Source organism: Pseudochaenichthys georgianus, chromosome 8 (assembly GCF_902827115.2).
Source record: "Pseudochaenichthys georgianus chromosome 8, fPseGeo1.2, whole genome shotgun sequence".
In the NCBI taxonomy this organism is placed as follows: Eukaryota; Metazoa; Chordata; class Actinopteri; order Perciformes; family Channichthyidae; genus Pseudochaenichthys; species Pseudochaenichthys georgianus.
In genome coordinates this window covers 22696424-22708800 of record NC_047510.2, presented here as the reverse complement: position 1 = coordinate 22708800, position 12377 = coordinate 22696424, and the positions used below count along the sequence as shown (strand labels likewise).

The window sequence follows — 12377 nt, the reverse complement described above, 5'->3', positions numbered from 1 at the left end:
CTAGTTAACAGCAGGTTAACAACATTCTGGTCTTAACTTGTTGTGAGGAAGCTGGAGGCTGTGCTGTGCTGGGAGGTCTGGGAGGGGAGCCTGAGGGCCTGATAAACGAGACATACCAACAGGAGCAGAGACTCAGACAGAGACAGCGCGCACGCACATTATCAGCAAGAGGTGACAATCAGCATGGAGCCAGGTCAGGGACCAGGTGGTCTGCCCTGCACCTTGTCCATTCAACTGGATCACACACTGTAGCACGAGGCCCGCCTGAGGCCGCTCGGGATGGAAACGCTGCATGCAGAAAACACACCACCAGCTGGTTGAGTAATTCATGTAACTATTTTTAATGCGCCTGTGAAGTTCATTTTAGGATGGTACGAGTCCTGTAAAATGAATTATATTTTAATAACAAATGTCCCTACTAAAGCCCTTAATGTTAAACATTGTTCCTAGCTTTAACTGTCCTGCATTAATCGCTCATTCCTCCCCTGTATGAGTAACTGTGTGCATTAAGGTATATGATGCTATGGCAAAATGACTAACACACACCACTGACTGCAGATGCAGTGTGGTTACATCACAGGTCAGCCGCCTTGCCTGGATGAGCATCCCTACTGTCTGGGAAACTGGGGGTCAGAAGAAGAGATGAGAGAGCAGGCCACACAGTGGGAGAGAGTGATTTCCTTTTTATGAGATGAGTAAGAGAGGAAAACTAGCGAGGGAGGATGATGCTGCGTCTTTCCCTTTCTTTCATTTCATTGTGTATTTGGTGATAATGCTTATAAATGGTGCTTTCAAACTGATTATTCAGAAGAAAATCATCTTAAACTTGAGCTTGAAACACATGAGAGTCATGCGAATAATATACTGTAAGAGGGTGAGAATGTTAGATTTGGGGAAAACAAGCGAGAGAAAACTGAACTACGAAAAGGGGATAATAATCATTGGACTGACATTTTAGGGGGAAGAAGAAGAAATAAAAAACCAACAAGATTTTAAAATCATTCTCTCTCTCTCTCTCTCTCCCTCCTGCATTTCTGCGTAAGCTATTAGCAAAATGTTTACTGGCAACTGAGGTCTGTGTACCTAACAACATTAACCCCGTTAAATAGGTTTATAGATGCTGGTGCACAGTAAATCCAGCCATAAAAGATTCTGCGGAGAGGACTTCTCCGAGTGAGGCGATGACTCCCGTTTCCCCCTAAGGCCGCACATAGTTCCCAATGAGAGAAGCATAGGAAAAAGGGGAGCATTTTTAAGAATGGATATGAGTTGAGTTGTCTTTGGGGAATTTTAGTGGGCCTCTTAGTCCGTCTGTCCATGATAGGAAGGTAGTGGTCATTTGAGGAGTCTTGACCTTGTGAGCAAATATATCTTCATGCTGGGACAGTTTTATTTTACTAAAACACATTTTAAGTTTCAGATCAGCTTAATGGTCTTTATAAAGATGACTTTTTAGTTATGATGTTGGAAAGAAAAGATGTTAAGCATGATCATTTATCCCATATTATATAAAGTACATGTATAGATTTTTCGTATACTCCCATCCATATCACTTTATCATTTGGTTTGGTTTGGCTTATTGACCACATAGTACATTGCAACAAACAATAATATAGTAAATAAATATAATACAATAAAAAAATTGAAATGCTTGGTCTATATTGTCCTTGAATATACCCTTCATCTTGCTTTACCTGAATGGGCCTGAAAATGTGCTCTTTTCTTTGATATTCTTGTAATATAAATAGTATAACACAGTCCTGCCACCTATTGGATCAAAGCTAAACAATTTGGTATCACTGTACAGTAAGTGTAATAAACCACATATAATATCGTCAACAACTCAATCTCAACTTAATCCCAGTGTTGCTGAACTCTGAACCTGCGACGAAAGCAAAGAATCTCAAACTTCAGTGAACTGGGGAACCATAAAAAGATAGCAGTGCTGACAATAGAAACTCACCATACTGATAGCTTCATACTCACAAAGGTTACAGTACTTACAACTGTTATATTTCCTTTTTACAATGACAGCCATTACATAGTTTACACTGGGCATCCCTGTGCTATGACACCTCATAATGTCAAAAATGGATTGGATTGCCTTGCGACAGAGAAACAAACACAGGTCTAACCTGGTGTCTTCCCCAGCACCACCCAGTCATATCACGAGCATGCATGAGTCACGGACACAAGGAGCAAGTCCTTTGCCGACTTCACAGTGATCTCCTCCCTCCTCCTCAGGGTAGAATTAGGCCCCCCTAACTAAAGCCCTAACTAGCTCATCAGTGTCTATGATGACAAAGTTGATTCCATTAGCGGGTTGTGTGCTGATGTTTTAAGTGAGGAACTATGTGTTATTTGACACGAGCTTGTGCCTTGTAGTAGAACCATTAGAAACAGGGGTAACATTTATGGTTGGGTTACTCACGTACGCACGCTCACAAAAACACACATAGGTAATTCAGGTGAAATTTCCCAGGAGCAAAGGTGCATTCCAGAGGCTAGTAGCGATATAGATTGGACCTGGAAATGATCCAGAGCAGAGTGCATATCCAGGGCAACCTCCACACATAAACAAGCACCCGCTCATAGACACATTAACGCTGAGAAAGACTTGCCCTTGCTGCTTGTTCACCTGAATATTAAGCAGGGAGGGAGGCCAAATACAGCAGCCGTACTTACAACTGGACGCAGCTGCTCTTTTATAGAGACGATTACTGGCAGCCATTTACAGGCCTTCATCTCTCTAACATGCATAGCAACCTGAATGAAGTGCTCTGTGGGGCCTCCCAGCACCCCTCTGGACCGCTTTTTATTTCAGGCACTATAGGTGTGCAGGCATTCCAGGGGCACAATGCCCAAATTGCTCTTTCATTAGTCACAACTGCGTAGTCGAGTCCACCTCTGGGATCAAAATGAACGCCCCAGGCACACGTAAATGCACAAAGCTGGTGGTACAAGGCATGCAAGGCAAACTTCCAGCTGCAACACATTATACATTACAACAGCACACTTCAGTTGTTAAGGGACCGCGGCATCCTCTCCGTGTGATCTCCAGATCTGTCAAACTGCGGTCTGCTCTTGTCATAACTCTGCCTTGACTTTTTCACTCTGCACTCCTCCATGAAAGCCATCCTTAGAGAGCTAGAAATAGGTGTTCGGTGTGAAGGAGAAATGACACCAAAGAGAGAAAATACTAGGAACACGCTGGAAGAAATCCGAGTGTGTTTGTATGTGTGTGTTTTTGCAACCTCAGCATCCAGTTCCTGCAGTCTCCAAAGTCTGACCCCGTCATTTAGGTCAGAGATGGACTCCTGACCGCAGCCTCCCACCACAACAGCACGGTCAGTATAGAAAACAAACAGCCAGCTAAAGCTCCAGGTTTTGAGAGGAAATCAGATTTAGAAAACACAAAATCAGACTTGCAGTTCAGGTCAGACAGACCTACACATACACTCACACAAAAACTGTTTTGGTGGGAAACTAAAAAGCACAGACCAACTTAAGAACCAACACCGACACACCTGCACCCTCTCATGCGCATTCTTCAATTTCCACAAATGAGCAGACAGACAGACATGAAGCAATACAGGCACAAGTCCTTACATGCAGTTCCCCCTGTCCCAGATCCGTTTCCCCTTAAAACACTGCCTCTTTATTCTGTATGAACAAAAAAAACACTCTCTCTTTCTACACACACACACACACTCACAAAAAAAACGGGGGACTTCCAGCCACTGAGAAATAGCAGCGTAATTGCCGGTGCTCTGTTGTCTATCAAGACCTGACCTTTTCAACATGTGTGTGCCGTGTTGGGAGCGGTGGGAACCGGCGAGGAGGAAGACAGGGGTCTCCCCAGCTCTGTGGTGGTCTGACCCAACCTCCCCCCTTCTTTTCTCTACTCCAACTCCTCAAAACATTGGGAACTCCCACTGTGTCCCCATGTTCTGGGGATTCGGAGGCTAGGAGGGGAGGACACGGCCAACTCACAAATCAGACTCTTGGCAGGGGGACATCAAAGTCGAAACAGGATGACATGGAAAGGACAGGGGGAGACAGAGCTGCCCTGTCTCACTGTGGCCCCTAGGGAAGGAGGAAAATGCAAGGTCCATGTGTAGAGCCCAGACATTATAGCGGCACAAATGTACGCTTTCTGTTGGTGCCAATGGGAAAAGAGCTTACTGGAATTGCCTTACGTGAATCTGGCCATGAAATAAGGACATTAAAGAACTAAACATATACAGGGACCGACTCATAAACATTTGAGAGTTTATAGGATTAATCATCAATGGTAAGCGGAAAGAAATGGCTTTGACTAGCAAATAACGAGAAACTAATATCAAGAAGATGTGGGGTCCATCTTAGAGCCTTATATGAAAACTAATTATCAAACATCATAAGCAAAATGGATCACTCATGGGTCCAATGACAAGTTGCCTTTATGACATGACAGACAAGCTCAGCTCTCAGAGGGGGCACACAAAGCTGTCCTCAGAAATGTATTAGGAGCCTATAAGCCCATAATTACACCAATTGGCATGTCAGATGGGGCTTTCACTTCGTTATTTACCCTTCCTTCTCCACTTGTCTTTCACTAGCCCTGGGCCGCCCCACTCACGGTGTAGGGACCATGAGATGGGGGAACTAGTGGCGGCCTTGAGATGCTGGTGGTGATTAGGCATGGGGTGGGGGCAGGGTTCTGTATCAGGGGGATTATGGGGAGATTTTTCTTCTTGACTTGAGTGACTTTAGATATCCATGACAGAGATGAAAGACGAAATGCTTGGATTGGAAGGAGGAGGAGAAAGGGAGTAAGGAGACAAGGAAGGGTTGCAAGGGTTTGAAGGAAAGAGACCACTCAAAGAAAACCCCTGGATTAAAGGGTGATTACGACCAGTTAGAGAATCCACTTTGGTGCACCTGGTAATTCAGCAGTTTACATGGGGTATCAGCCCCAGGGCCCAAAGCGGTGAGGTGTGCTGCGACATGGAGCAGGGCTCTCAATTGGGTTTTACATTTTCCTCAAAACAGCGCCATTCCTATAGCAACCACTCTTAACCGAGCAAGGCATTTAACCTCCAGGAGAGAAGCCTCATATTGTTTATTGGCAGAACTGTGATGCTATTTTGCACGAATCATGGTAACGATTAACGCTGGTTTATGTGAGCCCTCTGCAGGTAGCTCCTCTGAAAGAAACACTACAGATGCTTACAAAAAATAATTACAACATTATTTGTGCTCTTTTATTGTTCAGTAGTGATGGATGTTTTTCAGCACGGGGGAGAGGGAAAGAGATTAAAGAAACATTTGAAGAAAATATTAGCTTAGTTAGAAAAACCTCCATCATTTTTTTAAGAGAAGCAAGTAAAAAGAAAAAGTCCCTGCCAGAATTGAACATTGCAGTCTGCCGGCCCTAAAAGAGGCCCAGATGGCCACATACTGTTTGATTTCATGAAATTGGGCAATGTTTGCATGCATGAACGTGTGTGTGCATACAGTATGTGCATACACAGCGGTTTCTGTAAGCTCTACGACCTAAATTGGAAAAATAACTTTTTTTGGTCCCCAAGTCTTTGATGCCAGCCCATACTGTCATTATGGTACACAGACCAGAACCATAATAACACCTCTCCTCTCCTCCTCCTCCTCCTCCTCCTCCTCCTCCTCCTCCTCCTAGGACTCAAGATGAAGTGTCAAAATCCGAAGGCAGAGGGAGATCACAACAAACTGATTATCAACAGGAAGTGGCTCCATTATGGGCTTAAAGATAGGAGAGAGTGCTCTCTGGTTACGGCGCTCACTCAAATCCACACATTCCTGCAGGGTTTAGGGAGAGCCAGGTCACCCCCGTGGACTCTTCTCCCCAGCCACTGCCTCAGCCCGGGGGCATTGCTCAGGGTACAGCTGGGACATTGAAGGGATTTGGGGGTCCTTAAGGAGGGGTGTGGGTGTCTGGGGTGGCCTGGAAATCAGAAGGCACTTGACAGCCTTTGTCTTGTGACTTTGCACACCTGCAGTGAATGGCTGTCTCTTTGGGGATGAGGTGAGTGTTCTGAGATGTGAGAGAAGACTTAGTGAATCACTCACATCTAACAGACCCCGACAACTTGTTCATTCCTTGGGAATATGCCACGTTTTATCAAGGTATTTTAAGAATGTCTATACACCCAAACCAAATTGGAGCATTGACCTTCTAAAGAACTGACAATTTATTTAGAAACAATAGATGCGTGTAGAACCTGGAGCAAATCAGCCATTAAATGTCTCAAAGCTAAACATTATCTGAGACGATTTCCTTAACAGTTCAACAGGGACCTTTCCCTGACTGCATTCCTCCATCTTCCTAATTTGATTATAAAATAGTTTGACTATTTTTATGATCTGCACTCAAAGCCCTAATGATTCCTCAGAGAGTAGGAGGAACTGAAAAAAAGAAACAATTGAGAAGATTGCCAAGCTGCCTCCCCGGGGTATGAAGTCGAAGTGAAGAGATGGATTGTGCTGGGTCGAGATCAACGTAGGCAGAAACTGCAGAGTCATGTGCATGATGGAATATCTCAGATGGAAAATGCGACTGACCCATTCTCTCCCTCTTGAGCATGCAGAATATTTGGAGAACATTTCAGTCTTTTGTTTATTTGTTCTACACGTCGTTTGGAGGCGAGTCGCCAAGGCTCCGTTTGCTGGGAATAGCTTTGAAACTGAGGCCAAACATCGAGGCGAGTCAGGGAGGCCTAGTCTCAGTGTTGGTACATGTATACATGTGAATTATTTACTTGTCGTCCAGCAGGAAATGAGGAACGATAACAAGCTTGGGAAAGAAAAGCAGAAAAACAAACAGATGCTATCTCAACCCCTCGTTCATTTCTTTCTTTCTCCTCTCTTTAATCTGAGGCAGTCGGCCGTGTCCGACCTCAGACCAACGACAGAGAACCTGTCCCTAAAACAGCGGCAGGAAGTGGAACAATCATTATGTTAGTTAATGACTGTTAATCTAAACGATGGTGAACAAATTAAAGGGGAAGTGTGTACATTGCACTCATCAAAGTCTGCCTACAGGTGTTGCATATGTGAAGAAAAGTATAGGCTACAATAAACCCACCAGCTGGGCCAAAGACTGCGAATAAATTAGATAGACTACTGAAACTCCGATCAAACTGTTGATGATTCAGTTGTTGTTGTTGTTGAGCGCCACGTTTTAACAAGAAAGAACAATGTGTAGAATAAGACATCCTGTTTTTTCTGTTTCTGCCTCACATTTTTTTGACTGTCCATTGCGAGTCCTAGAATGGTATTAAAGAGCAATGCTAAATTGGTATTTTTTATTTTGTTTCCATTAAGTGAAACCAGATCTGACCACCAGGTTACTGTGTCGTCACTACCTGAGCCGGACCTTGTGATGATCTCCTGACCCAATTTCTGACTCTCCGTCTCCCCTTGACCTCGGCCCGACACCCCCTCTCATCCCTAACCTTTCAATCCCATCAGCCTCCCCATTGCTCAATCACCTGTGACCAGGCCTGGGTGGCTGACCTTTGACCCGAGAAGGTCACGATTAGAGCTGAGAATCAGAGCAGCAGAATTGGGGACCAGGCGGAGAGGAGATGGCCCTGGACCGAGAGCTTCGACCCAGCGAGGCTGAACTCTGGAAGAGTCAGGTCGCCACACCCAATACATCTAGAAAAGAGAAGAGCTGCGTATCAAAGGCTCCGGTCATTAGCGCAGGAGGTTTGGGGGGGATTTTTATTTCCACCAGGGTGTAGGGATCATGGAGGTGGGAGAAGGCAGCAAGAAATGTTGGCAGGCATTTTAATTAGCTTGATCTCGCCAGACAAGGGATAGGAGGCAGCAGGCAGAGATGGCGACTATGGGAACACAGAGCACAAGAGAGGAGGACAGGAAACAAAAGAGAGAGAATCACGGAGAAAGAGAGAGGGATAACGTGGGGTGAGGGTCGCACGCCCAGGGGCTACTCTAACTGTGCCAGATCTAAATATGCAGCACCAAATAAAACGTCCTCTCATGAGATCATGGGTGGCTGTGACTGGTTAGGGGATGCAAACCAAATCGCTCCCAGCCATCCTATCTTGTAAATTGTTGGCGATCTCTATATAAAACTTGGGAATTTGGAGGAATGTACTTAAAAAGCCATCCTGTAAATGAGGAGGCAACAGTTCCCATGCTGGGTTAAATTCTTTAAAATGTATCTCAGTGGTGTTCAGTACATTTCACACCACTCAGGAGTGCACAAAAAAGGAGAGCCTATTAGAGGTCATACTCCTCCTCCTCCATGTTCATTGCCTCATTGTCTGCTTCCTTTCTGTCTCCTCCTTCAACTCCTTCCCACTGGCTCTCATTTGTTTGGACAACAACATACACAGGAGCCTTGCATCAAACATACTTAGCTGTGGGAGTAGCTGCAAGTTTTACAAGAGCCAAGAGGCAGCAGCAAAAAAGGGTGGAGGTCATTCATCCACCCAACACCCTGCTACTGTAGCTCTCCTCCTCTCCTGTTTGGCACTGGATGAGAATGAGGGGAGGAACAGAGCAAAAACAAGCTGGCTGCGGAAAAATAAAAACATGGAAAAAAACATGTTTGCATTCGTGATAACAACGATAAAATACAATGTGTAGCCACAAAGCAATTAAGCAATCGTGTCACATAAGAACAATAGCAATGTTTTTTTTTTATATATACATATATATATCCTTGTTTTGAGTTTTAAGTTCTGCAGTGGACATTCCTCACCATCACCCGAAAAATTGGACGCTCTCCAAGCTTTTCTTTTGCGGAGGATCAAGTGAACGTAAATACAACCGACCTTTTAAGACACTCAGGTATACTATACATTGAAAAAAAGCATCCTTTTAAATTGGCTGTTGTTGACCGTCTGAGCGCTGATGGCTGAGTTTATCCTAACACGGTGATCATGTTTCTTTCAATGTGAAAGTGTGGTTACCTGAACCGATGATTGCTTAGCTGGCGAAAGGTTTTTGGCTTCAGCGTTACAGGCACAGTGGGACTGCAGGAGCTGTAGCACAGATTATGGGACTATGAGAGCATAAAGGGCCCAAACACAGAACTGAGTGACCTAAATTAAAAGTTGGTAAAAGAGTGTGTGAACGTGTCTGTTTGGTCGTGCTCTTGTATTTGAACATTGGCAGAGTGCCACGTTATCAAGGCTTCATCTTACTGCTCATGCGACAGTGCCAAGTTTTGTCCTCGGCTTGCCCACCCAGGATGGCCCAGTAATGGCCCTGCCTAATCAGGTGCTGTGGACACACACACACACACACACACACACACACACACACACACACACACACACACACACACACACACACACACACACACACACACACACACACACACACACACACACACACACACACACACACACACACACACACACACACACACACACACACACACACACACACACACACACACACCAAAACAGGCTAGCTCTGGTTTTCTTTCTGATGTTACGAGTGTTATAAAAAGAAGCTTTCTTAATTGTTTTTTGACAAAGCAAACGCAACTCAAGGTCTTCTTACTATCTTTTTAGTGAACAGAGTTCATCCATCCATACAAAATCCATCCTTTGATGACACACTGTTGTCATGGAGATGCATCTGATGAAATTGGGAGCTCAGTACCTGTTATGATTGCATCCAAAGCACTTTCAGGAACTCTTTGTTGGACTCAAATTGCAGCCTTGATATGAAACAACAATTTTAATAACCAATGCTAACTCAAGGTCCACTTAATCGATATTATCTGGAACTTGTAGATTATGTTTTCATATACATGGCAACTGCTATTTCTCTCTCTAGTAAGCATGTCAATAAGAAGAGAGAAAGAGTAGTAATGTTAGGCATTAATTCATAACATTTTCTGATATGTTAATCCTAGTAAACTGCCATGATTAGACATGTGGACACCAAAACTGAAATCCTTGCAGATCGTAAAGCATTACATTTTTCACTCAAGATCTACAAACCCCAAATTAGTGTATTTCCTTTTTTTTGTGTTTGTGTGTGTTTGTTTGTGTTTTGTCAAATGGATTGTGTGAGCTTGTGTGTATTTGTATTGTGAGGAGGGGAGGTACTAAACTCAATGTCGGCAATAAGGGGCACATTCCTAAGTTGATTTAGTGGGCATTAGGATGAAGAGGAATGTGTCAAAGCTGTAGAGGCTTTAGTCCACTGTGGGGTAAACTGGCTGGGAGGAGCTCTGACGGCTCAGACTGACGGATGATTGACACTTGACTTAATGTGAGGACGCTGAAGAGCAAATAGTGGAGGGAAGCCGGGATGGAGAGGAGGTACCTGGAGGAAGAGGACAGTTAGTACTTTGGAGAAAGACAATGGAGGCTTGAGATATGACGCTTGAGAGACGTAGGGTGTTAGATGAGGTAAATGAGAGAGAAGTAAGTCTAGTCAGGAGAGGAGGAGAGGTTGCCTGGAGTTGGGATGAGGAAGCGGAAAAAAGTGAAGAGTTACATTTACACAGGGTCAAGGAGGGGCCGATTAAGGGATAATAACGACTCAAATCGAGAGGATTTCAGAAGCTAATCTTTATTTGCCCAAGATGGTTGATAGTTGAAAGAAAGACATAAAATATTCTTTTCATAAGGTCCCATTGTATACAACATTGGTCACTGGGTCAGTTGTGCATCTTTGACAGATAACATTAGATCAAAGGAAAGCAACACAAATACATATTTTTTTACATATTTCTTTTATATAATTATATCATATAAGTAATGTCTTAAAAAGTGCTAAATCAAACATCAGTATTGAACCAACATTACAAACTCTTAAGTGGTGCAAACGCTGTCATCTAGCAATTTACTGTGACATAAAACAAAAACAGCGTAAGAAAGCAACAGGAAAAACGTGTGTGTGTGTGTGTGTGTGTTTTGAGGATTGACCTAGTCCTGAGACAGTGCAAGCATATAGAGAACAGTTGTGTGTTTCATGTCAGGTTGTTTGTGTTTTTGTGGACCGGACTGATAACATGTACTGCTCTTTTGGAATCCCACAGCTCATAGTTCAGACTGAGAACAGAAAGGATTATTTGAGAAAAAGCTAACTGTTATTTGGCTGACATAATATTAAAATCTTAACTCAACATATCACTGCCTTTAATAAACCCCCCAACTGATAATAGCAGTAAAAGCACACATAAGAAGCACTAAAAGTGAAAAAAAATAGGCAAACAACAGCCAGCTGGACGTAAACATGACTTCACTTCCTCCGTTTTTCCTGAATTCGACTGTACTCTTCATAAATTCATGAAAGTGCAAACACCCTTCTCTGTCAGTTTAGAAGCATGCATCATATACAGTTGCCACACTGTACAAATGACTCATTTACCTGTATTAAGTTGAATGATCTCAGCCCTTGCTCTGATTTGTACACTCCTGCATGTTGGTTTTGACATAAAGCTACGTGACAGCACAGGTCAAGTCAAAGTGCACAAGATCAAAAGAAAATAAACGAGCAACATGGAAAAAAGGCAGGAAATGAGCGCCCTGTAGTTGTGGATGTAAAACCCATGTCCTTTACCCCTTCTCCTAACCTCACCCTACCCACAGACCCAAACCCTGATGCTGATGCTGCCCACCCCTGCTGGTGGAGCCCAGAGGGGCTGAGGTGTCACACTGTGAGGGAGATGAAGCTGTTGTATCTCTGGATGTTCCTCTTGAGGATCTCTGAGCACGGACCCAGCACACGCTCAAAGCGAGGCCGGTCCAGCTTCACACACTTCAGCGGACCACGAGCGACTACGGTGGCTGCCCTGGGACGGTTCAACAGGAGGGCGATCTCACCTGGAGGAGGAAGAGGTACACAGGACAAACAGTTTTGAGTCAATGAAAACATTACATTTTGTTTATCGCAGTAATAACCTGTGATTAATCAATAGTTGGGATGTTTTAATAACGAATGCATGAGAAAGAGAAAGCTGATTTAAACTTTGTTATTTTAGTGATTTCAGAATTTCTGGCATGATTTTCCGACTCTAAGCAAAAGCCTCCACAAAGTCACAAAAAGCTGCTTAGATTTCCCTCTGTATACTTTACAGCCACTATCATATTGCATATATCCAGACTAGAATTACATTACGAAGTTAGGGCTGAATTTGGCAATGTAATTTTCTTTTTCACAAATTAAGATTTTCCGGATGAATCACAAGTTAACATTGACAGCCCTAATGAATACAAATGTCTTAATGTGTATGCTTTGCTTTGCGTAGGAGTGCAATGTATGTCTTAGCATTCATTTTAGCATTCGTTCAACCAAGTGCAATTTAAATGCAAATTGCAAAACTGCAATATTAAGACCAATTACAAATGCCACACATCAGT

At 43.6% G+C, this 12377-nt stretch overlaps 1 protein-coding gene across 2 annotated transcripts in view; it reads right to left on the bottom strand.

The window, feature by feature from the left end:
• Positions 1–10568: 10568 nt before the first annotated feature.
• Positions 10569–12377, bottom strand: part of prkar1b (protein kinase, cAMP-dependent, regulatory, type I, beta) — a 62228-nt gene continuing 60419 nt past the window's right edge. For both annotated transcript variants that reach the window (XM_034089942.2, XM_034089943.2), the window contains one exon: positions 10569–11840. In XM_034089942.2, coding sequence (XP_033945833.1) covers positions 11668–11840 — 173 coding nt within the window. In that variant the 3' untranslated portion in view covers positions 10569–11667. The remainder of the gene's footprint in view (positions 11841–12377) is intronic.